The following is a 27,076-nucleotide window of genomic DNA, read 5'->3' as shown; positions in this document are numbered from 1 at the left end:
CACACCACCGGTTCTCGCTGCATAGCCCGAGTCAGTTAGATATGTGTATGTTTGTTAACTAACATGAGGCGTCTGGTACAGAGATAGATTTTTAAACAGAAACGCCTCTGTACGTCGTGTTTTTTTCACCGGAGAGCCCTCCCTTCTCTGCCTGGCGTGTGTTTCAGCTGAAAGCCTGCCGTGGAGCTCTTGTCTCACAGGCCGCGAATCGGGTGTTGTTGCTGGGAGGGGACCATTCAGACTCGCCTCCGTGCTAGCATTATTAGCTGGCTATGATGCGTCGCTGCTGCTGGTGTATTTTCTACACAGCAGGCCACTGTAAAGCGAGGCAGGTCCTTGGTTAATTGTTTATCCCGACAGAATTGAAGGGTGACTTGGAAATACACCACACCTTTCAAGGTAATGTCTTGCCAGCTAGCTAACGTCATTCATGGGCCGATGAATGCAGTGCTGCTCCTGTAACGTTACAGTACACACTAGCAAGCTAACGGTTAGCCGGTCCTGTTTCACATTTGCATGTGTGGCCGCTTAGCTAACCTAATGTTAGGGAAAAGAGTACCATGGTGTTCCCTTGTTAATGAGATTATAATGACATCAGCATGCCAACGTTATAATCATATATAATGTAGTTAATTAGCAGTTACCTAGCTTGTTCAACAATCCAGCATTGGGCCGAAGATGACGGTAAGGCGAAATGGTAACGTTGGGTTAATGCTACAGGTAATTTAACATTTACTTCACCGAGGTTAACTTTCAGATGAGTTTTCGGAAAACTTTCCCTAGGATCTTGGTGGGTTATTATGTGTAAAGAGGTTTGCACTTGCTTTTCCTCCCTCGCCATCTTACCAATTAATTAGAGATGTTCTTAATGTTTTTGAAATTGTACATTTTAGTAAGAAATTCGCGCGTTGAAGTCTAGCAAGAGAAGTGGCCAAAATAATGGGAACATCTTAGCAAAACATCAGCCTGAAGGAACGATTAAATGTGAACGTGCTCCGAGTTTGATGCAGTCACTGATTAATACGTCTGCTTGACTTGGTGCAGACGGTCTTTAACTCGTTTTCTAGTTGCCATACATTTTTTCCAAACAATTTTGCAATATGCAAAACCAATGGACCAAAAGATTTAAAGGAAGTCACTGAGACAGCAAATACTAACTTCTTTAGCTTTGAGTTTAGACTGAGCAACTGCTTTCAAAGTTTTGTTGCAGTGTTTGAGGTTTTCTGTCTGTATGAGTGTGAGTAGGTAGCTTTATCAGTGAGATTCCTCTTGTTTTTTGTGGTCAAAATGTGCTTTCTGCAAGCAGTCTTGGCCCAAACAACTAATGTAAATGTATTCAGACTAGGAAAAAGTCATAGTATAGTACCTAATGTGCTTGGCACAATATGCATAATGACCAGCAAGTTTTATTGTTGTAGCCAGCACTGTTTTCAGTCACCATGGCCTCACTCTAGGTTAATTTAAGCACTAGATACTGCAGAGACACTGTTTGCACTCTGTCATCAAGCATTTGACATAATGAGTGTGATCATGCCTGTGAGAATGCTACATTGGTACTTAGGTCTCAACTACCAGATGTAAGCCTAATCGACCACTTAAGGGAGGATTAACAGCGGCACCCAAAACAGTATTTTCCTTGATGATCAACAAATGCCTTATGAGGATTTTATTTAATTATTTATTGAAGAATCACTAATAGAGCATCCAGCCACTCACACAAGCCGAGCCAATGAGAACTGCGACTTGGCAGATCGGGGATGGGTAGATTCCTGTTATTTGGCTGTATTCCTCACTCAGCAGTATGATTAGTATAATTTTGACTGTAACATCATGTTTGTTTTTGCTTTTAAGGATGGACGTTGATTTGTGTGCTGGCGGGGACAGTACCAGGAGAAGAGGGGATTTGACTGGAGTTGCAGAAGGCACAATGGACGTCGTACCATTAGAGATGTATGATTCTGCCAGAGCAAAAATAGCTGCCAACTTACGGTGGCTGTTTGCCAAAGCCTATGGCATTGGTGAGTAATTTCATTTACATTCACGCTACACAAATGCTAAGTATGTATCTTTTTCGATTTACAGTTGGCTGCATGGCTTACTTAACAAATATTTATATATCTAACATTATGGACTAAATAGGTAGCACATTTGTGAGCAGAGAGTTTACTAGAACCTGATGTAGCACTGTATGCATTATGTTTTTGTCATATTCTCAAAGTTATTTCAGATGTTATTGTTGCAACAATGGTTTTCTCTTGTCCACACGCTGACAGTCAGCAACTTGTGTTGCGCTTCAGTAGTGAAAAATTGATAGGAAAAGGGAAAGAGAAAGAAATATTTGTGGATGTGTGCACTCGAGCCAACACTAATTCCCCCATGACACTTGGCAACTAAAGCCTTCCTCACTGACTCACCAAATCCATCCATTCTTGTAGAGGTGGCCAGTGAGGTTGAACCCAAATCAGGCTGAGTGACAGGCACTAAGGATTAGGCCATATTTGTTAGACTGTACTCAGAGCATGGAACATTTTGATCTGCACTGCCAGTCATTCACTCCTTGTGTTAAGATAGTATCAGCATTATTAACTAGACCTTTAGTTCAGATTTTCCTGTCTTTTCCGTGGCTGCAACAGGCAAGATTTGAATAGATTTCAGGACTGAGATGAGTTGTATGAATTTTAAGATGGCATTTAAGGATCCATTTCCTTCTGGCTGTAGAATTAGCTACTTTTTAAAACCCCAGCACTATCACTGCTTATCTTCCGCTGTGTTGTTGATATACACAAGTCTGCTTTCTTTTTCTGGACAAAGCCAGTCAATGCATGATGGGGAGAGCTATTAGTCACAATTTTTGAAGGCATGCCCAATAAGTTGCCAGTTTATTAAGTACATTTAGCTAAACAAATTAAAGGATAGGTTCACAGTTTTTCAAGTCTGTCTTAAAAACAGCCAGGTGCCCTTATAAACAGTGAAACAGGTTTTGCTTGCTCATTCTTCCTGTTAATAATAGCCATTAAAAGATCTCTTCCAAATGTATTTTCAGTGCAACTGAGGGGTGACAAAACTACACCGTCCCTGCCCCGTGTGAAAATGTATTCAGAAGTTTATTCAAAGTTTTTATGAGGATTTAGCAGTCTGAGTTAGGCAGTACGTAATTGTGGGGACCCACCTAGAAACTTTTTTTTATACCTTTATTCATTGAGGAAAGTTTCACTGGGAGGAAGCCTCTCTTTTGAAGGAATGTCCTAATCAGATTTGTACAGTCACACACATTCAGTACAGTACAACCAACCCTAACCCTAACCCACTGAGCAGCTCCACTGAAATGGTGTCGGGTTGAGAGCATTGCTCAAGTGGTGGTGGTTTTTCACTTTCTTCACCTGGATTCATCATTCCAGTCCAGGGATTGAACCAGCAACCAAATTCACTTCTCTAAGCCTTAGGCCACCACTGCCTATGATTGTAAAGATCAGGGCTCTTGAAAATGAGGCCTGTGGGTCAAAATTGTTGTAAAGTTTGATTTGCCTGCCAGATGTTTCTGGTGACAATTAATAAAACATACTATAATATAAATCATTGTTTATGCAGTTTAATTTTTTGCTTTAATATAGGATCCTTGGTCATTTATGATTTATCATAAACCAAGCACAGTAGGCATAGTGGCGTTTTGCTCAGAAATTTAAGGAAACTTGGAATCCTGGTACCATTTTGTATATTACCAACCCCAAACAATTTTAAATAGGTGTTTTCTTTTCCCATGGCCCACCATGAAGTAACAGTTTGGCATTGCTAGGGAAAAAGTTTGGGCACCCTGGTATAGGTCATCATTGCGGCTTGGTTTAAGATGTGTGTGAAGCATACATGTCTTACAATTTGAAGCTTCTTTGCAGCAACTTCCATATTGGAACCATAGTAGTCCAACACAAGCTCACTTGTTTTGTTGATACTGAGCTTCAGGTGATGATGACGCCTCATCAGTCCTCTGTGCTCCTCTGCAAAAATAATCTCTAAGTGAAGATAGCCTGTTTCTCACTGGAATCATACATATCAATATATTCATCAGTTCCATTTTGTCAATTGAATTGAATTCCTTTGAAGTCTTCAGTTCTTTTGAGTCTGGACAGACATGGATGTAGACTGCAACTTGACTGGCTGGTGGACGCATACAACCGTGAGGCAGTCAGTCTAGCTATTGAAATGCTTTAGAGAGGTCTTGATTCAACTTAATGTTCATTTTGGTAGCTGTAGTTGTGTGGTGCTGTTGGAATAGTATTGCATCATATTGAGAGATATGTGAGATATTTTTCACCGCCCTAATTGAAATAAATGGGTTGGACAGAACATTAGACACTCCTCTTGGACAAAGATGCAAAACGCAGATCGATAGCTGTTGGAAGTAGACATGGTTGGCTGCTCTGTTTTTCTAGCCAATGAGTTTGCTGAAAGACGGTCATTTTCAGGAGCTCCAGTTGGAGAAAAAGAACTCATTTCTTGGTGAAATAGTCTGACTGGTGAAACTCTGCCTGTCATATCTCCAGCCAGCGAAGTGTTGGCATGTTTACAGATTAGACGTACTGAAGAGGTATTATAGGCTGTGTAGTCCCGTGTTTGTGCATACCTACTGTCTACATTAACCATGAAAAAAAATGATGTGTGAAAATGTTGGCTTAATTTTTCTCTGATAGCCTTCACTTACATAATAGATTTTTAACCTATATACTCAGACGTGGCAATGGAGAGCATCCCAACTGTTCGGCGGATGTTTACTCATCAGTGTCGGAAAATGTTAACATCAGGAATGAAATCACAGCATACTGCTGTTGTATTTACCTTTTCGATTTACTTTCTTTTCATATTGTTACAGTTACGTTTAGTCAGTGAGTCAGTGTAAGCATCCATCTGATGCAGGAATCTCATCATTCACTGTTTTGCATGTCTGTTGCATCAGTGTTGTCCCTGGTCAAATCATCTGTCATTATTTCAGAGGCTCATACAAGCTTTCTTTTGTATTCTGGGGTCTCGTATGTACATGTGGTCATTACAAAGATTTTCAAATGCCACTGAAGCATTCATTTTAAACAAATGACACTAATAATCTAGTAATCCAGTTTGTAGATGGAAGTGTATTGTTGTTTTTTGTTTGTTTTTTCTAACAGCCCAGTGTTTTGTGCTCCTATTTTCTCAGAGTTCATACCAAGGTTTATAGGCATTTGCCTTGTCAGTTCACATTCTGCCATCATTGGCCCTGGCTTATGATGGAATACATCATCTCTTTACAAACAAAAACAATGCATTACAGAACAACTTGGGTGGAGATGTTAAGTTACAACAGAAAGCATACATTAGCCTCAAAGCCCTGTTGGCTCAGAAGAAGGCAACTCTCAAATGCTGCGACAGTAATCTTTCTCCCATGGGAACTAGGCCCATTTGATTTACACCCTATGGCTCATATGGTGTCCGCTACCTTGCTAGGTCTTCACAGTTGTTTGCTTGGCTCATGCAATGACTGACAGACACAAACAGCTGAAATGATGTAGTCCCATTTTCAAGTATGTGCAGCCATGTCGGGCTGAAGGTGTTTGTCAGGTATTCAGGTGCATCTGGTGTGTATTCATCAGCACGGGTTCCCTGTGAAGTCTTTGATTGCATGTCTGTGCTTGTGTACATGCTCTCCTGTCCTACTGCCCTCTGCATGTGCCACAGCTGCTCCCAGCCTGAGCGACAGACAGCCAGACACAACACTGGCGAGGGAGAGAGCACCTGTCTAGGTTGCAGGGCCAGTGCTGGTCCCTTCTCTGCTCTACCCTACTTGAGATGATTGTGTTGTGGTGCTGATCATGGTTGGCTGACGCTGCTGTATCCCATCCTGGGTCTTTCCTCATGCTCCTCCCCATCCCAGTTAATAAATTTTGCAGCCTGGTTCCTGCTGGCAGGAGGGTGGGGGCAGCTGCCACACGACATCAGTGTCTGTGGAATGAAGTCAAACGTGAAGTCTCGCCCCAGCCAGACCCCTTTGTTTTCATGCACAATCATTCCCACTGTTCTAATGCTTTTCTATACTCAGACACAGGTCTCCACAAATGACCCACACTGCTGGGTGTTATGCCGAATAGATTAATGCTGTTGTACAATGACATCCTTATTTGCACCAATGTGTATGGTGGCAGACAGCATATTGGTGAGGCGTGTGTTGTTGTAATGCATGTGGAATGCAGTAAACAGGATCGATGTGACCTGAGCATTAACAGCTACTGACATAAGAGCTGCATGTTTAAATATCAGTTCATACCTTCATGCAGTCTCATTCATACATGACAACAAATCTTCATGGTTGCATGAGATTTGATGTATCAAAACAAAGGCTTCTTATTTGCCTCCCAATTGTCTCCTACTTTTACTGGATCAGTCTTGGCTAAAAAACTGACGGTCAAAGTCCAGTCCTTTCAGAATCCTTCAGAAATTAGCTGTGTTTCATCCACCTGAGCCTGCTAGTGTTGCAGCGCTGCACTCCTTTATCCCAACCGGGCTCTGCAATGCAGTTTTTCAATGCTATTGAAAATGGAGTGTGTGAATGTAAAACATTGTTTAAGTTTGGCTAAATGCATCTGGCACTCACAGTATCAGTGCCAGTTAGAATGACAAACATTGCCAGTGGTAGGTCTTTTCAGCTGTTGATAATTAATGTTAATTCCGTCAGTAATTGGTAGTTGATGATGGGCCAAAATTTAAACTTATCAGCTTACAGATTTTGAACCACAATCTCCAGTATTTGAATGAAGGAGTTCATTGTTTCAGTGTGTTAGATGTGTACATATTTAATCAACTTTTGCATAAATATAAGTAGGGACGTGCGCAGTAAGTTGACTAAACATTACTATCCTTGATGAGTCAGCATCAGAAATGCTAGTCGATTATTATTTTATTAATACACCCATTTAAATTACAGGATAATGTGCAATGTTCAGAGCCTACAGTGCAAAGTGGCACTAATTTCAGCAGCATTTAAAATGCAATATGGTAATTGAATAATAATAATATATAAGTATTGAACTGGACTCTGTATCGCAGATACTCAGTGTTATAGAACTCTGATTGGGATCGGGGCCAGAAAACCTTGATTGGGATATTCCAACTTCCTAAATTGCATCAGCAAGTGATAAGACAGTGATATACCACATGATGAACTGGGAAAAGGCAGAGACAAAAACAAATCTGATGTCAGGAGAGAGAAGAGCAACACTTTGCCTTGGAGGAATCGCAATATCAAGGACTAAACGTGTTAGAAACTAGGAAACCTCCCCCTTAATGTTTGTGTTTGGGATCTTACCCGTTCCTACTTCTGAACAAAACTTTCATGTTCTCAATAAATGGTCACATTCTGTTGTATCACTGGATTCAGAAATAATGGTAGACAAAAGCACCATTTACAAGCAAGAGTTGCAGCACCATGCAGGGCAACACCACAAATTTGTACAGCTAATTGGAGCATCACCACAAAATATGATACGATGAAGTTCACAAAAACAAGTGTATCTCCCTACTCAAAAAGTTATCGTAGGCACATGAATTTCCAAGGCTATATGTTTTTCCAGTAATTTTGACTGAAAATCTGAATCTATGATTTGTCTTTGCTAGTTCATGTTTTATAGTTTATTATTCTTTGCCAACATATTTTAGATACTTCTCAAAACCTAGTCTGTTGCCTCCTCACTTGTGCAGTTCAAGATTATCAGTTCAAGTATATTAACATCCACAAAAGCAGCTGCTGGAAGAAGCTGCCTGCCTGCCTTCCTGTTTTTGTGAGCAGGAGATTGCTGATGAGTGGCTCCCTTTATCCCGTCAGTCAGAGCAGACACTAAGAACACCCCACATACACATACACACATACGGCTTATGCTGTGTTGCTGGAGCTTAAGCAGAGTTCAGAACAGATTTAACAGAACAGCGTTATTTTCTATCACCACGTCGGTTTGTGCAATGCAGGATTTTGGACAGGTTTTGTGCATCATGTTAGGCCTATTAATGTGTGGTTTAACTTGCAGTATGTATTTGGTTTGTGCATGCCTCAAGTCTTGCCCTTGTATGGCTCTGGTTTCTGGCTTTGAGAGTGACTTCACATCGAAAGTAACAGAATCTCATGTGTAGGTCATTGTTTTCTTTTCAATTTTTGTGGCTCCAGTATTGTTAAATTAGTGCTGGCAAAGCTCACTGTGTCACCTGAGAATCCTGCTCTCACTGAGGACTCTCGTAAGGATCTCTTTTCAATGTGCTCCTGAGGCAACAAGCTGTGACTTACAACTACAAATGGCCATGTTTGCTCCAAGTAAACTGAAGCAGAACAAATGTCACGTGGACAGCGTTGTGCTTGGTAGCATTCCTGGATCTTGCTGATGCTAGTGGGTGTTGGCTAATACAGGTAGAGATGTTGGAGGCCTTAAAGGTGCTTGCCAGCCACCATGGCTTCCCTGCTTCATCATAGAGTATCTTATGATGATGCTATCTTACCAGCTAAGCCACATGTCTGTCTTCAATCTAGGTCACAACCTAAAAGCGAATATGCACGTATTGTTTTACATGTCAGCACCACATGGTTCACCTGTCCCCTCTCTCCATTGTAGACCATATTCCAGAGGACTTACGGGACCCGTTCTACACAGACCAGTATGACCAGGAACACATCAAGCCGCCTGTCATCCGCCTGCTGCTGTCCTGTGAGCTCTACTGCCGTGTCTGCGCCCTCATCCTCAAGTCAGAGCAGGCAGCGTCTCTTCAGTCCCACCTGTCTGTTATCCAGGCTCTGTCCAGGAAAGGCATATATGTCGTGGAAAGTGATGATACACCTGTCACAGATGGGGACCTGGCCTGTATGCCCATCAAAATGGTGAGTGGATGGACTTGAGGTGTGGATAGACATGTTGGTGTGGTGGGTATCCTAAACCTACATTTTTTCAATCTCTGCACAAGAATTGACCCTTTTCAATTTTAGCTGTAGCTCTTGGTGCAATTAAAAGTGAATAATTGAATGAATGAATTGATATGTTTTTACTCTTACTGTTCAAAGACACATTCAGGTCATGATTTTGCAGTAGCTTTTGCAATATGTAACTTGAAGCACAGATTGATTGTCAGGGAAGAAGGAAACCAGGCCAGAGCTATAACAACTTTGAACATTACCTGTAACATCGGCTCTTCCTGGTTCTGATGTATTATCTGACCACAGTGAAATCAGTGGAAGAGGCTGTTGCTTTTATCCTTATTCAGCAGGACAATCATTCTTAGCCACAGGCATTCAGGACAGTGGGAATCTCTCTACTGTATAGAGTAACTTTAAAACCTTGTGAATAGGCGTAAAGGTTATTTGCCATTGTTTCCCATCATACACTCTGCTTAAGTGAGTTTCAGACGTGTTTTGCTGCTCGACTTGGTGGAACAGTCAGCAGCGGATTTGGCTGAACCCTTATCAGTTTTCATTCAAATTAAGAGGTGAAATTTGACTGTTACTCATGCTAGTCGTGAGAGGGCTTTCATGCAATAAAGGACTGTGATTAGAGTTTGTGGTGTGTTTGTGCTATAGCAGTGTTGTCCTCAGAGAGGTTTTTGGCCATACTTATTTTCACTCTTAAAAACACTTAATATAGTTTTCCATTCTGACTTTTTTAATAACAATTCAGAACTTTTTCCTACATCTTATTATCAATGCATGTTTTTACATCACAAACACGGGCAGGAGGTTGGTGTGGACCACAATTTTGTAATACTGATAATTGCTTTTCATTTATGGCTACAACTGACAATGTTTTTTGTTGGTAATTAGTCTGGTCTTCTGATATTGGTTTTTGCATCGTCAAATATTTGTTAATTCCTACAATTTTCATAGTATTAATTTTGCCTATAATGCATAGCTGTATTAGTACCATGGCCTTCCAGAAGACTATCTTTGAATTAGATGACAATTGATAAAAATTGAGGGACAGGGACTCTTTGAACAGTTAAATCAGTTACATCAGTGTTAAGAGGGTTACTCTTGCGCTAATACTTCATAGAATGGATTTTGTCTGTGACATTTTTCTCACTTACATTTTTGCAAATCTCTTAAGAGCATTTGATGACTGCTGGCACTTGAAAATGTTCCCCTTCTGTCCTTGAGTGCCCAGTTGAAATGTCTTAAATACAGCTGTGCTTCCCTGCTGTTCATTATTTTGTTTCTGGGGAAAACATAAATATTTTGACAGAAGCTCTGTCCTTTTATTTAGGAAACTGGTGGTTTGGCTCTACTGACCCTTGTTGTAGTCATCATATGTGTAGTGTGAGTGTAATGCTTATAATATTTTCACAGATCAGCTTTTAAACAGGTCAAATGTCCTCAGCCTACATCCTATTGGTCATCACCTAAATCAACAGCACTATGTCACATTGCAATGAATGAAGTACAGAGCAGCCCCCGCCCTCTGTTGCAATGAGATCCAATGTCTCGCAATTTCTCCAGCGGGAAGTCACACAGGATAGAATGAACACCAACCAGCTCACTTGCTCTCAGCTGTCTTCCTACCCTATTGTTACCATGGATACCAGCAGTGGTGTTGAGCCTTCTCTCTGCGGGCTGGCTAGTCAGGGATGTGCGTCTGATTTTTCTGGCTAGCGGCCTGACAAAATAATCCACACTGGCCTGTGTGTAGGCAAACAGACATAAAGCCTTGGTGAGGGGATGGAAAATCCTGAGCAGGACACTGCTTGTCTCTGATAGAGACAAGCAGTGTCTCTATCACCCCCCCCCCCCCCCCCCAGTTTGCAAGCCATAGTGTGTGTGTGTGTGTGTGTGTGTGTGTGTGTGTGTGTTCGTGTGTCTTTGTGTGTCTTTGTGTGTCTGTGTGAGAGAAACTGTTTCTGTACCTGCAGACAGGTCCTCTGCACCTTGTCTGACTCTGGTTGGGGCAACAGCTGGGGCTTGTAAAACCTTCAGAAGCTAGCCATCCTCTTGAGTCCACTTAAACTTTCCTGTGTGTGCATGTGCATGTTGTCTGCCTGTTAGGAGCACACACACAGCTCAGGGCAACAGCAGCCCCTGCTCCCCATGGGGCTCCTCGCTGAGCTGATGAAGGGCAGAATGAGTGTTTGAGGAGAACAATAGATTGAACAGCACATCATGCTTTTGTATTTGCCCTTTTGTTTATTTATTGAGCACTACTGTTTGACACTTAGTGGTAAATGCAGTGCACCTTTTGTTGAGTCCTTCAATATTTTTGATTGCTGCTTTATCATGTTGCACATACATACTTCTGTTTATATTGCATATTTAACTGAAACTTTTAATTATTTTATATTTCTGTATGAAAACTACAGCCTGACACATGGTGGATTTTTTTCAAGACAATGCTAATATGTGATATTTAAAAAAACTAAATATAATATCTGGCTGATCAAACTCTTTGGTTAAATTATCTCACTTGGAGGAAAAAGCGAAGCTGAATGATTCAGTTATTATTTCAGCTGTTTGTTAGTATTTGACTAAACTTTGGGCTTGTTACGACTGTTTTGATTGTCTAAATGATTGCGTTCCTTTGTCTCAGATCCCAAAAATTAATTTCATGATTATTGTGTATCATAACTGATAGAAACTATGGTCAGATCTGCCAGCCCATAACGAACAAGGCCTTACTGCTTAACATGTCTTTGAGCTACTGTGCTGAGTGAATCCAGTGAGTCAGCAGAACGTCAGCAGCCTTTAGCTTCCTTTATGCATAGTCACCATCCTTTCTTCATGTATGAACTTTTCCCTTCCTTATATATGACTGGGAAGTAGTTTTTCACTGTTGTTGTCTGTCTCCATGTAGGTCATGCTCTGGTGAAAGCTCTGAATAGCTCTCATTCGTTATGTTAACGAGCCTAATCTCTGCACTTCCATCACCAATTGGATTATGCTACCAGCACATTACACAAAGCACTGACTGCACCAATGGCATATATCTATATATTTGTTCTGTAATGCATTCAAATCCCCTTAATTTTAGACATTTACATACAGTGAAATTTAGAAAAAGGTTGTTTTTGCCTGCAGATTTAGCAGTATTTGTCTGGTGTTAATTCCCAAGATTCACATTTGAATAAATTGTGGTAGGTTATTTAAAGCTGTACAATTGTTTAGGAACCTGTGGATTGTTATCGATTGTCATCTAATTATCCACACCCCATAGTGGCTGTTATGTCCAAGAATCCACTGGTCACAAACTATTTGACAAAAGAATATGACCTTTAGATGTTGATATTACTTTTTAGATTGCCTGCAAAAGTAATGATTACAATATGCTTTGTGTGTCGTCCAAACATGTCTAAGTAAGCACAGCTAATTTTATGCATCAAAATGTGTTCATAGGTCTTGGGAAGTATTGCAGCTTATATGACAAGAATATTTATCTGAAAAGAAAATGAATAACACCTTTTGTGGTTTCAGAGGGAGCTGCAGAAAATCAGATTTTTTGATAAATTATGTGGTCTCCAGTTGGTGGTAATTTCTCAGTTTTCACAGGGTACATATATCAGGAAGTGTGTACTTAAGACCCGTTTTTAACTGTTTTAGCATTGCCCTCATTGGTTGTTGGAATTATAGGGTCAACACATGTGTTAGATCATATTCAACATTTAGATCCACAGTGTTTTTTGCTGTTGGGGTAAATCAACATTAGATTGCCATCTCAGCTTCTTTGCTTCCAGCTTTGATCTTGATTGCATTGGAAACGGGGGGGAAAAAATCCAATGGGATTGAATTGTCCTCTGTTTCTCTTTCTCCCTCACCCAGAGTGCTCACATGCCCATGATCGATGCCCTGATGATGGCGTACACAGTGGAGATGATCAGCATCGAGAAAGTGGTGGCTTCTGTCAAGCGCTTCTCCACCTTCAGTGCCTCCAAGGAGCTTCCCTTTGACCTGGAGGATGCTATGGTCTTCTGGATCAACAAGGTTTGAAGACACAGACATAAGCAGTGCAATACAAAACAATAAAGAAACACAGCAGCACATGTTAAAAAACTTTTCACACCAACAAGGTTCCATACATGTTACACTGAGCCTAACCTTTTTATACCCTAAATGTGTAGATGAGAATAATCCTAGGCTGTTTCACACTAAGAACATATGTGGCTTGTTTTCTCAAGGTCTGTATGTCACCAGTTTTGTTTGACCACCAGTCCAAAACCAAAGATATTTAATATAATGGACGATGACAAAAGCAACAAATCCTCACAGTGAGAAGATAGAATCCGATTTTTGTTTGATAAATTACTTAAAGGATTAATCACTTGTCAGAATTGTAATTCAGTTTTTGCTTGACTAATCAGTGTCACTGACCAAAGACAGTCTTTCCTTTACATGCACTTAAGTTATTGGATAACAGGGAATTTCTTAAATTTCATGTAAAGAAGAAAACCTGGTTACTGTAATTGGGGTAGTAGATTAAGAAACATGATATCCTCTGGAAAGTCTCTCCTGGGGAACCATGATTCCTTTGCCATGTATTGGGCTATATATAACTGCTACTTATCTGCTAAGTAACAGCAGAGTGTGTACATGAAAGGAAAAGTCACAGTTGAGGGAAGGGAGAAACCTGATTACTGACCTGTTGCATGTATATGCAGATCTACAGTAACAAGGTCACTACACAGCATGTAAATGCCTTCTTCAAATATCTGCACAACCTGGTTTCTTGAGTCCATGTAAACATCCTGAATATGTCATTATTTCCTTTGCAGGTGAACATGAAGATGAGGGAGATTACAGAAAGGGAACACAAAGTCAAGCACCATCCCCTTGAATCCCCCAGCCACCAAAAGGTAAAGCCACCCACAGTGTCTTCCAGTTGCTTCTTTTACAGGAGAAAAATCTAATAGCAGAGCCAAACTGGCTAAATAGTTTCTGCCACTATCTCCATATTTCTGGCTTTTGGAGGTAACTCCTCTCCATTGAAAACATTTTCCTCATTAAAGCTTTATCCAGGTAGGCGTCATCACCACTAAATTTTATCAAGCAAAAACATGGTTCCAGACTATGGCAGGATCCTTCGTTTTGACAAGGAATGTTTCTCCCTAATGGCATTTTGGAGTTGTTTTGACCCTGCTTTCTTTTTCTCTGTTTAAACCGGAAGCAGATCCAATCCTTTGTCTGTGACCTCTGACCTTTTACTCTTTCTGCTCCTGTTCCTCATCTGCCCTCCCTTCCCTCTCTTATCCCTGCAAACTGGATAGTCTCCCTCCAAATGGTATTGGAAGCTAGTCCCTGTAAGTTGGATGACAGCCCCAACCCTCCCCATAACCCCATTTTCTTCGCCCTCTCCCCCTTGCACGCATAGTTCTGTGTTGATGTGCGCGCACACTCCACCATGGCTCATTCAGGCTCATTCTGTGCTGCTTGTAGCCAGTGTGTCAGCAAGGGGGAGAAAGCTGACAGTTATTTTTTTGTTTAGTTTTTTCCCTTGTGGCAAATATGCCACACAGGTGTAAGGTTATTCCGACCTTTGTGAAGTGTTCAAATACATTCTTTTAGCTCTGCAATGTGTGCTATCTCATTTCAAGCTCAAGTAGGCCATGTGGATACGCTGTGCGTGTGTGTGGTATTTGCTTGCCCAGTGAGAATAAGAGCAAATCCATGCATACACCTCTCCTTTGCTTTGCAGTCCCATCCCTGGCCACTTCCTCTCACTGATCTGCTTTGTCATTCCCCCTCCGGTCTCTCTCTTCTGCTCTCACACACTCCTCTGTGCCAACGGTCCCCTCTGACAGTGTCTCTGCTCTTTGTGTGTGTGTGTGTGTGTGTCAGCCTGATGTCATGCACGAGCTGGCCCACTGCATGCTGGAGCCAGAGGAGCTCTCCGAAGCGGTACAGTGTTCCCTCTTACTCAGGAGAAGACTCCCTTGTGTAGATCTCTTTTTGCAGTAGAGCTCCTGAAGTTTGCTTGGTAGTTTCACCTGTGACTTGTGGCAGAAGCTGCCTCAGTGCAGTTGGTATAATTTTATCGAATGGCCTCCTGACACACTGTAGATGCTCCAGAGTGAGTGTTAACAAAATGTCATGCTGTAAGTAATTGGGATAAATCTCTAATTATTTAGCTGCTCGACTGTCTTGTGCTGTTTGTGACCTTTTTAATTTGTGCATGGTGGCTCATAGTTTCACAAGACCTGTGCTAGGATTTAGCACGTTTGATCGGTTTGCCTTTAAACCTTTTCCTATGGGTTTAATTATAACTGAAATATATATTGGCTCCTTGATATATATGCCAATAAATACTGCATTCTTGAGTCAGATATTGATTTTAATATTTGAGAGTTTAACATCAATAATATATTGGCTGATAGTAACGTTTTTTTTACTTAAATGCATAACATAAACAGATAATCTTGATACAGATTTTTAAAGAATCTTAAACCAAAATGCATACTGACCGTAACATTTTACAGTTGAAAAAATCAACTTGTCAGTATTCTCGAATGTGCAAACCATATAATAGTGACACTGTTTCTAAACCTGGTTTGATATATCTGTATTGAAGTTTTTTTGTTAATTACTTCACAGCATACACACTGACACCGATATTTAATCAATAAGATAATTATCAGCTCTACTGGAGGCATTCCCACTGCATCATGTGATACAAACATCTCGCCATACTGGAGAGACTGCAACTCGATCTGCACTTCTGACTAACTCTTCGAATTTTCTGTATGCCTTTTTTACTAGTGCCACAGATAATATCTGATTGGTTAGTCACTACATAGGGAGCGGTGTTCCCAGTGTGAGGTGGATATCTGTAAGTCATGCATAAGCATTTTGATTTAGATGCAGCAGTACCAGTCAGTACAGTCTGCTTTGGCATCCTGTGCGGTCTATATTTACATATGCTGCTCCAAATTATATGTAGGTCTGTAATCTCCATTTTTAGCTTCTACAATGGATCTACCTGACTGTGTAACACCGTTTTTTGATTTTAGTCTGTTTTTAGTTAATTTGTGCTTATTCAATGAATTGTGGAAACTGAAAGAAATACTGAAAATGTCCACCCTTGCCAGCTGTATAGAGTATATATCCAAAACTAATGCATCTGGGGTGAGTGACTTTGTCTACTAACCACAGACTCATTCCAATAAGTGGGCCAGTGAGTACCCCACTTTCCCTCTCAGTCAGCTGGCTCAAGTTGCCTAATTTGACTAGACTCCACTGCTAGCTGCCTACCCAAGTCCTGAGGAAGGCTGACCATCCACTCTGTGTTGTTCATGTCACTGCTTTAACACTTCCACCTCCATCTCCTTATAGTTAATCAGGTCTTCAGGGTTCTCCCTAAACACGTTTTTGTCTTCAGCTTTATTTTCTTTTCTTTTGGAAATTTCACTAAATTACACTAAACCTGCTGTTGAGATATAACGAAACCCACCTCTTTTGATTTGAAGCTCCTTGGGAGAACCTTGATCCACTGCTTAAATTGATAACCTAAAACATTAACTGGAGCCAAAAACATCCATGACCAATATATGCTTTGACTAGTTCAGAAGGGAATCTCACAGAAAAAGAGAATTGTACTTGTTTGACACTAGTCATTGCATTTAGGATGTTTTATGATGTGTCAGTGATGGTCGTACCATGGTGGTGGGTGTTGTGTTGTTATGTCTTTTCTTCTCATCAAAATGCTCATTCTCTCCCCCTGGTGGTTAGGTACGGTATCGCCGGGAGCATGCCTCAGGCCGACAGCTGCCCTTCTTCCCACTACTGGAAGACCTGATGAGGGATGTTTGTGACGGGGCTGCACTGCTCACAGTGGTCCACTGCTACTGCCCAGACCTCATGAAGCTGGAGGGTATGCTGTGCTTGCATCTACATGCCCATGTTCAGTAGCTGCATCTGACTGATTATCAGTTGCCCTTGAAGATTATTTTTCATAAAGAGCACCAAGCTTTCTTTGCTAACCCATTGAATTTAATATCCATGTGTGATACTATTTTTGGCACTTGCACATGGCTTACTGTCCCAGTAAGCCAATGTGACATTTATAGCCATCATGTCATTGAGTTGTGTCCTAGTCTGACCTGCTCTCTGCCTGTCTGATCAGATATTTGCCTGAAGGAAGTACCCTCCATCGCTGATAGCCTGTACAACATCCAGCTACTCAGAGAGTTCGCCAACGAGTATCTTAATAAAAGTTTCTATCTGACAACGGAGGACATGCTGTACTCGCCGCTTGTGCTCAAGGTACTGACACGAATATAGTGTGTTTTCATACACATTAGGAATAAAATGTACATTTTAATCATGTAGCACAAGAAGCTAGTCAGTATATTAGGATATTAGGCTACAACAGAAACTGCTGTATTTTACTTGCTTAACAGATTTTTTGTGAGGTGGTGGGTATTTTTAACGTTTCTTGTGCCCTCCATGTAGCACAATGTGATGGTGTTCATTGCTGAACTCTTCTGGTGGTTTGAGACTGTCAAGCCTGAGTTTGTCCAGCCTAGAGATCTCCAAGAGTTTAAAGATGGTAAGCATTGATTGTGTGATTCTTACACTCTGAAAACATGAGTGAAAATATCACATTGGTGAAATACTGACAACTAATGTTTAATGTTGCACAATACGCAGTATATTTAAACCACATAGTTTAGCATTGTTAGTGTTACTCAAAACATAGACTTAACCATTCAATTTATACAGTACACAAAGCTGGAAATATGCATAACCATGTCTGTTTGTGCCCACCCTTCCCAGTCCTTCAGCGTGGATCAAATAACTGTAGTTACTGAGAAACAGCTTGAAGTGGCACGTTACTGAACTTATTAAGTAACTCATTGATCAATAAATACGTATACTTCCTTATTTTTGGGTGCTTTTGAGCAAAATGTAATGTTTACAAGACTTGAAGTAGCATTTGAACTGTCAGATTTTAAAATGCCCATATTAGTTGTAGTAAATTGTGGTGTCTTCGTGTCCCAGGTTGAGCTTTTCTAATGACAGTCAACATCAGTCACTATGTGTATTGACATGATCAACACCTCTTTCTTCCTCCTTTCCTCAGCTCGAGCCATAGCTCAGCCCAAGAGTGCCCGCCCATCAGTGCCTATCTCCAACGCCACCAAGCGCAGCTTCCTGGCCAGCCCTGGTGTGGCCGATAACCAGAGCAGCCCAGAAGTCTGTAACAGGTACTTCCTGCACCCTGAAGACTCTGACCCCCTGTAAGTCTTCTCTCACTTTCCTTCTCATTCCACCTCATCATGTTCCTGTCTCCTTACCAGTTACAATACCCCTACAAGGATGGGTGGATATGCAGCAGTGTCTGACCTTATTATCATGTGCCCTCCACCTCCAGCCCTTTGTCTTCTTCCTCACCAAATTCAATAATGATTTGCACAAAGTTGTCTCTGTCTGTGTGTGCATTGTTAGCACTTGTGTGCGAGGCTGAAACTATCTTAAGCTATCTTAAAGGGTACAGAACCATCAGTTAAGAGTTTTTCATGCCACTTGCTTGTCTGTTGTGTGCTAAAATATTTGGCTGTTACTGTGTCTGTGTTGGACGATACCTGAATGCATTTGTTTGGGGTGAAAAATGTCCTGGGCCTAACTTGTTCTCTGGGCTATTCTACTGAAAGCTTTCTTCATATCTCCACTGCTAATAGTGTTTGAATGACAGTTTTAATTTTGCATATGTGCTAAAAAATGATTTTATGGCTTTTAGTAAAGGGGGACCGACCTTCAGTCCTTCCCATCCACTCCTGCCCCTCCGACAGAGGCAGCAAAAGCAGCAGGGAGAGGATGGTGCCGGTAAGGAAAGCACTCCTTACACCTTAAATATTCAACTTGTCATTATACAGCCTCAATTCCAAAAAAGTTCGGGTGCTTCTTTTCTTTTTGACATATTCTCAATTGAAAACAGTACGAAGACAACATATTTAAGGGTTTACCTCATTAACTTCTTTGATTTTTGTAAATATATTCTCAGGTCTCAGAAACCGCTCCAACTCCCTGACTCAGATGGACGGACAACCCAGAGGCTCTGTTCTTGCATGGCCCGATAAAAGGCAGAGGTACCTAATGTATTTAAAAATTTACTTTCCAAATCTAATCTTAAACAAATGTTGGCACTCATGTTTGGTTTTGAAAAAATAATTGTTTTTCATATGGCTTTGTTTAAAATCTGTCTGTAAAGCTGATAATTAAATATTTTAATTGCAATGTATGCAAATATTCTTGGGTTGCATGTTTGTTACTTATGTTTGTCTATTTGTAAACATTTACATATTTCTTATTTAAATGGCAAATACACTTTTCTTATTTTATGTCAAGACTGATGGTGACCCTTTATACTTTGGCACCAAATATGTTTGCAACTGCATCCAACTGGAGTTGGATGTGTAATACACTATCCATCTATATACTATGTGGATCTTCTTATCCTTTGTTTTTATAAGGCAGATTCTGACCAGATATGATATGCACAAAATGTTTTTTTGCTTTTGCCATGAACTAGTAACCTTGTCCAAGTAGTAGAAATTTAGTGAAATTAGAAGTTGAATTAATGTTGGTGGAAGTATTCAAATACCACATATTGTAAGCTGTATATCATATTGACTTAAATTTTCATGCTCACCTTCCACAGACCACTGTCCACACTGAGCCCCTACATGTTTCATTCAGCCACAGACAGTGATGCAGACGTAGCTTCTGGCGACAGCGTGAGTCTGGCTCGCTCCATAAGTAAGGACAGCCTGGCATCCAACGTCATCGCCGTAACACCCAAACACATGACTTCTGCCCACCAGCCATCACAGGCTGCCATACGCAAAGTCAACGGCCACGGCCTCTTGGGAAATGTCAACATTGAGGACGAGGAAGAAACTCTAGTGGCAGTCGCCAGGACTGATGGTTCCGTCATCCCTAAACGGGTTGACGGGCCGCAAGCAACTGCCACAGCGGGACCCAAACCTTCCTCTGAGGCCAAACCTGCAACAGATAGCTTTTACCTAGAACCACTGATGCCTGCCGTGCTCAAAACGGCTAAAGAGAAGTCTGTATGCCTAAATAAGGAGGAGGAAAGCGGTGAGGGGCCACGCTCCTCAGGGAGAGGCTCTCTACGCAGAGGGGATGGATCTACATCGGCCGTTCGTAGAAAAGCTCCCTGCAGCCTGAATCAAACCTTTTCCCCCTCAGGTGAGGAGGAAGACTTGTCAGAGGAGCCTCCTCAGGGTCAGACAGGTTTCAGGCCCATTGTTACCAGCAGTGTAGACCCCTCGTCCACAGAGCCACCCGGGGGTTTCTACCTGCATTCAGATTCTGAAGAACCAAAGTCTGGCCAGTGCCTGGACGCTGAGTTGGAAGATGTGGATGAAGAGGAGGAGGATTTGGATGAAGCTGTTACCACTAAGGACCCCAACTGGCCCAGGAAAGCTTTTATTGAGGAAGATGAAGAAGAAGAGTCAGCCAAACTCCAAGAGGACATGAATGTGAAAGAGCACGAGGACAAAGACATGAACGGTGGCAGCGGTCGGTCCAGCCCCTGTCTCAGCGCTCACTCCCAGGCCAGCAGCATGGCCAGCGGCAGTGTGCGCATGACCTCCTTTGCTGAGCGCAAAGCCCAGCAGCAGCGCTTTGGCAGCAACCACGACCTTCGCTCCAGTGCCTCCAGCTCCCAAAGGACCACGCCAGATGGATCAGAGAGCAGTGGGCCTCTGACTTCCTCCTGGAAGCTTAAAAGAGACCAGAGCCCCTCCTCACCCTTGGGAGGATACTCTCGTACAGGCGATGGAAACGGGGGTGCCAATGTACTGGCTTCTGAACTTGTCCAGCTTCGTATGCAGCTGGAGGAGAAGCGACGTGCCATTGAGCACCAGAAGAAAAAGATGGAGGTGCTGTCGGCGAGGCAGAGGCAGAAGCTGGGAAAGGCAGCTTTCCTGCATGTTGTAAAGAAAGGTGGTGGCAAGAGTGACACATTACCAAACCCACTGAAAGCTGATATCTCTAAAGATGAGCTCAGTGGAGAGAAAGGACCATCAAGTAAAGATGATATGTGTGTGGATGCCCTGAGGGGGGACAAGGAGGTGGAGGGAACCACCCCGTCAGGTGCCTTAGAAGGAGACAAGAAAGGGAACAGCGGAAGCTTCTACGTCGAAGAAGAGTTGGACCTGAATGAGTGCAGCCGCTCCATCGAGTTGCTGAACGACGCCATCGGCAGCATCCAGCAGCAGATGATGCAGCTGTCACTGCAGCAGGAGATGTTGATGAAACAGAATGTACAGTCCCCCCCTGGTGCAGCTCCACCTCCTCCTCTCACCGGTGACAAAAACAGTGACTCTAAGGCGGGGGCAAGCTTTCACTTTGTGGAGCACCTCTCCGGCACCAGCACCGCCCCCACCAGGAAACCCCCCAAGCTAAGCTCAGGCCGGGGTTCCAGGTCCAAGCCATCAGAGCTAAAGATAGCCAAGGAGCAGGGCCGGCAGTCCTCGAGGACCCTCACCCCCACCCAGAGTGGGTCAGAGACATTACCACACCCAAGACAGTTAGCTGGGGGCAGGTCCCCCAGGGCGGAGTACCCCGACAGCCCCAGAAACGCCACAGCAGGGGATACAATCGACAGGCCGGGCTCTGGCCACATTCGGAGTGCCACCTTCCGGCTTCGGGACGAGGCGAACTTGCGCCTGCCGACCCGGGTGGACCTGACGGCAGTGGTCGCCTCAGAAGTGTCCTTTGATGAGTGCCTGTCCAGCACCCTGAGAGAGTCTGAGCTTAATTCTTCAGACGGTTCAGGGAAAGAGAACATACCATCGGACGAGGTGCAGCGCAGCAAAACCCACCTGATTGAGGTGGATCTGTCAGAGCTGAAAGCCCCTGAGGAAGAGGGGGCCGCAGAGGACACAACGACAGAAGGAGGTGATGGAGAACAGAAGTCAGTCATGGGCTTCTTCTTCAAGGTAATTCTTTTGCGTTAAAATACAAATATTTATTCTATCTATATCTAGTTTTTATTCCAGTGATGATGATTTTCTGACTTGTGTTGGTCCGGCGAACAGACAGAATTATTGTATTAATTAAATTCAAGATGACTAAATGCTTTAAGATACAAATAATGTTCCAATTTTTTTATATGTTGCAGGATGAGCAGAAGGCAGAGGATGAGCTTGCTAAGAAGAGAGCAGCATTCTTGCTGAAACAGCAGAAGAAAGCTGAGGATGCTCGACTCCGTAAACAACAACTAGAAGCAGAATCTGAGCTCAAACGAGACGAAGCGAGGTAACTTATTTTACTGACATTAGCGCTGGATTCAGATATTATCTTCCAAAAAAAAACTAAAACTAAAATTCAGCTGTTTGGTTTCTTTTTTAGACGGAAGGCTGAGGAGGACCGCTTGCGTAAAGAAGAGGAAAAGACACGGCGGGAGCTGATAAAGCAGGAGTATCTGCGGAGGAAGCAACAGGAGATGTTTGAGGAACAAGGCCTCGTCAAGCCCAAAACCCCAAAGCCGAAGCAGAAACACAGACCCAAGTCTGTCTTCAGAGAGGAATCCTCCAGCGATAATTTCTCCAAGGGCCCTTCCACATGTGAGATCACTAGTTTGACATTTAGCTGTTACCATTTTCTTTGCATGTCTCAGCACGGTGCGCTTCATTTGTTTTTTTCCATCTGAGCTGTGGGCCACATTGGCTGACTGCCAGTTATTTTTTTATTGTACCACAATAATTACATGTCCTGCAGTTATGAATGCCACGTTCAAAGTGACTAACTGGGATTCATTTCTCTTTGAGCTGCTAACATCATATAAATTTATACAGAAAATCAACAATTAGATGCAATGAAACAAACTTCTACAAACTAACTCAACTACACAGTGTACAGGAGTACATGTTCTTTATTATCACTGCCATAATTTTAGCTTATGAAAAGAATTTCATCTTTCCATACTTTATCATTATGATTACTATGGTTTTATAGATTTTGGATACATTCTGTGATATTTTCTTACTTTATAGGCATCTAATTCCTGTTCTAAAGTTGCATTTACTGTATGTAGTCTATATTTGTGTTCTGTGGAGGCCTAAATGTGTATGTAGTTGTTGCTTCTTAAGTGACACTGTATTTTTTTTTACAAAACATTTTTAAGTACCCTCTCTGTTTCAATTAGCTGACAACCTGAGCAACGCCCAATCAGGCTCCAGTCTGTCCCTGGCCTCTGCTGCAACCAACGAGGCCGACAGCGTCAACTCTGGAGGGGCTGGCTCCCAGCGGTAAATCACTCACAAATTGGTTTTTTTTTATGTTTAAGAGTTGTAGTATTTATAGTCATTTCTGTTTAAAAAAAAAAAAAAAAAAAGGCAGTCACCATATTATCCCTTTTGTTAATGATGTCTTCCAGCTGTGACTCTGTGGAGTCGTTTCCAGGCAGTCGTAACAACAGTCGCACTGCAGAGAGAGACTGGGACAACGGCTCCACTGCATCGTCCATCACTTCCATGGCTGAATATACTGGTAATATAAGTGCACACTGATGCCAGACCTGTGTTGTGTTTTTTCAGTGACGAAAAGATCAATATGTCACACCTGCCTTCAGCATGAAACAATATCCACAGCCATGGTCATTTTCACTGTGTTGCTTGTCATCTTCAGCCAAAGTGACTGTTATGATTTAGACTTGTTAGCTGCAGTTAATTTATATTCCCCTCTTGTTATGTGTTACATGATGCTTCCGTGGTCTAACTGACTTTTCTTTTAGGTCCCAAATTATTCAAGGAGCCTAGTGCCAAGTCGAATAAGCCAATCATCCACAATGCAATCTCCCACTGCTGCCTGGCTGGCAAAGTCAACGAGCCACAGAAGAACCAGATCCTAGAGGTCTGCTCTTTACCAGACATGCACCAGCTTTATATCTGCTCTCTGCAATTTTACAGATCTGATTTTGATCTGATTTTTCTGTCTTTTTAAGATCTGAACCTGCAGCCTTGCTCTGAAAAATCTACCAATGTATTGTACCTCAGTGTTACATTAATGCCATATTAATATCTTGTCTCGCATGTGTTTAACCTCCTTCCCCACTAGGAGCTGGAGAAGTGCGAGTCCAACCACATGATGATCCTGTTTCGCGACGGCGGCTGCCAGTTCCGGGCTCTCTACTCGTACTTCCCCGAAACCGAAGAGATACAAAAGCTGACGGGCACAGGACCCAAGAGCATCAGCAAGAAGATGATCGACAAGCTGTACAAGTACAGCTCAGACCGGAAGCAGTTCACCGTCATCCCCGCCAAGACTGTGTCGGTCAGCGTGGACGCACTGACCATCCACAACCACCTGTGGCAGGCCAAGAGGAGTGCTGTGCCAAAGAAAAGCGGAAAATAGCAGGCCGGGTTTTGAAAATCCTCTGTCATGCAGATCATCTTATCCCCACCTTGCTTGTTTCCTGAATAGACTGCATTGACGCCAACAGCCAAGCTCACCACCGTGCTTGGTGTGGAAGCCTGCTCGGGAGAGGCTGCATTTATGGACGTGGTCGCCTGTAGGTGGACCAAGGGAAACGAGGGAAAAGTTGTGTGTGTGTGCGTGCGTGTGCGTGTGTGTGTGCGTGCGTGTCTCACAGGTGGTCTGAGGAACTGGTGCTTGCAACGAAATAGGAACGCTGGCTAAATCTGCTTCCTCTCCCTGTGATCTCAGTGCGATCTGTTCAGGTTTCTTTTTTGCCCGGCTCTGTTTTTCTACGACGACCACGACTCAAGCATGTGGCTTTTTTTTTCTTTGTCTCTCTCATATGTGATGGATGTATTTATTTATTAGTTCAGCACTGTCATGGTTGAGAGCTCAGCTGCAGCACTAAAGTCCTTCCTTCTGTCCGGAAACACCTCTCCTTTGGAAGAATTTCGGACAAAAGGAGCGGCGACATCGGGGGATTTCTGGTGCTCTTGTCAGAAACTCCGACGCAAGGGACCTTTGTATAACCCTTGAGGCCTGTCGGACTGCTTTGCTGTCTTGACAAAAACCACAATCTCTTCCTGCGTGGACTGTCGAATTTGTTGAATCTGTCGAATCAGGCTGGCATTGCCGATTTTGCCTCACCAGGGATCCAAAAACCTGCTGCTCTGAACTGTCTTCTTCTTTTGTCACGGGGGAGCTCCTCCTCAGGTCTCCCTCAGACATCCGTTGGCCTTTCACGCATCGTGGTACTATCGTCTATTTATTCAACCGCTTTTTATTCGAGACGCTGATCGTGTAGCACTGGATATGTGTAAAGCAAAAAAAAACAAAAACAAAAACAAAACAAAAAAGTTAACAACGGTCATTTTAAATACTTTTATTTGTTAAAACATCCTTTATTCTTGAGGGTGTCAAAAGTGGGTGAATGATGATTTTGGTACACAAATGATGCTTTTTTTGTTTTAGCTTTTTTTTATTATTATTAAAGCAATGTGGTATAGAGTTTGAGCTGATGTTATGTGTTTTCATCATAACGGGAATTCTCTGATGTTTAGAGCTTAGTTGTGTTTTCTCTCTCCACTGGGCACTCTTGAATTGTCCTGTATAAAGGTGCACTCATGAACACTTGTCGATGGCTTCTTCCATGCAATGTAACCCCCCCCCCTAAACTCCCCTCCCTAAGTGTTTTTGTCGGCCTGTCCCATTTTTAACCACGAGAGCAGCACACACACACGCACACACGCACTCTTGTTGTGAAGAGTGTTCTCGTGCTGCTCTGTAACCGGTTCAAATGACAGTATTTGATATATTCGCAAAGGGGTTTCTGTGTGCGGGCGGGTGGGGGGCTGTGGTTCAGTTATGTACCAACATTAAAGAACATTCCTCCCAGGTGTTGACAAACACTGCCACATCGTCTCACTCTTTCTCTCTGTCCTTTCAAAAATCATCAGAAGTGCTTTTTTAGAAACCGTTTGTTGGCCTCGAGAACAACCAGAAGTGTTGCACGAGCACTTTACTTTCTGTTTGTTTGGGGAATTTTACCTTTTGAACAGGCATAAAAACTAAGAACTAATCAATAACACTGCTGTTGTGCGCGCCGTAAATTGTGAAAACTAAACCAAACACTAAGATGATATACTACTGCTGTCTCCAAAAACAGAATACTTGATTTCTCATTTTGCTGCATTTTGGTTTGTTTTGGGGGCATTTGGGTGGGGGAGGTGGCAGATCTTTATTTGTATGTGAGTGTATTTTTATGTTCACTCAAAGATTGTACTGGCATTTGGTCACCATTTTTGTTACACTAGTGTAATTTTCATCCTTGTTGATTTTATCTTTGATCCCATGCCATCTATTTATTTTCAAAATGTGGAAGCACTGAAGCGGAATAAATTTTCAAGTGAATAAAATTCACATTTTTCATTTTTATTCTTTTCTCATTGCTTGATTTGTCCATTTGTGAGACTCACTATTAATTTTCTTTTGCTAGTTTTATGTCAGCACACTGATGTTAATCTTAACAGCTCAACGAAATGTAGTTTTGTTTGTCTTTTCACGAGAGGCGATGCTGCACTCATTCACTGCCCTGTTTCAAACTGATTCTTCTCAAAGCAGGAAGCAAAATGCATCATCCATGACGGTGTCACATACAACAATTTTAAACTTCAATACCATGCTAGTATAAAAAAATTAGTTGATTGAAAGAAAATTAATTGCCAACTATTTTGTTAATTGTTAATTGATTAATCATTTCATTTATTCAAGCTAAAACATTTGCTGGTTCCAGTGGTTGCTGGTGAATTTACAACCTGAATTCAGTGATGGTACATAAAAAGTCACTGAACACATATCAACACATTTATAATAATAATTTTTAGATAGAAATAATTCTAATAATTGATCCCGTTTACTTAATTTGTGCAGCCTTCTGTTGAAAATCTGATTGTAGATCTGTTTTTTTTTATAGCTTCAGTACGTTTGACGCTATCAAATGTATAATTCCTAAAACTTACTTAAGTATCAGTAGTTTTCACAACCACAGTCATCCGACATGACACTGTGGTTTCTAATTGTAGCAAATTATCTCCAGGCCTCCCCTGGTGCTGCTAACTGTCTCACACTCCACCACCCAGCTGGAACAGTGGCCTCAGTACCTTA

At 42.2% G+C, this 27,076-nt stretch overlaps 1 protein-coding gene across 2 annotated transcripts; it reads left to right on the top strand.

Moving 5' to 3' along the window:
• Positions 1–26,301, top strand: camsap1b (calmodulin regulated spectrin-associated protein 1b). 2 transcript variants are annotated; one of them, XM_041937030.1, is made up of 18 exons: positions 1–399; positions 1,852–2,018; positions 8,619–8,881; positions 12,794–12,955; positions 13,744–13,824; positions 16,694–16,835; positions 17,088–17,227; positions 17,417–17,513; positions 18,048–18,171; positions 18,705–18,790; positions 18,969–19,053; positions 19,626–21,933; positions 22,116–22,252; positions 22,346–22,560; positions 23,142–23,244; positions 23,373–23,485; positions 23,730–23,848; positions 24,053–26,301. In XM_041937030.1, the coding sequence occupies exons 2-18, from the start codon at positions 1,853–1,855 to the stop codon at positions 24,347–24,349; spliced, it is 4,638 nt and encodes a 1,545-aa protein (XP_041792964.1). In that variant the 5' UTR covers positions 1–399; position 1,852; the 3' UTR covers positions 24,350–26,301. The 2 variants fall into 2 exon arrangements, with proteins under 2 accessions (XP_041792964.1, XP_041792963.1); XM_041937029.1 differs by having other exon boundaries at positions 18,048–18,204.
• The last annotated feature ends 775 nt before the right edge of the window (positions 26,302–27,076 follow it).

Source organism: Chelmon rostratus, chromosome 5, assembly GCF_017976325.1.
Source record: "Chelmon rostratus isolate fCheRos1 chromosome 5, fCheRos1.pri, whole genome shotgun sequence".
NCBI lineage: Eukaryota > Metazoa > Chordata > Actinopteri > Chaetodontiformes > Chaetodontidae > Chelmon > Chelmon rostratus.
Note: the sequence above shows the minus strand (reverse complement) of the source record. Positions and strands in the feature narration are given on the sequence as shown.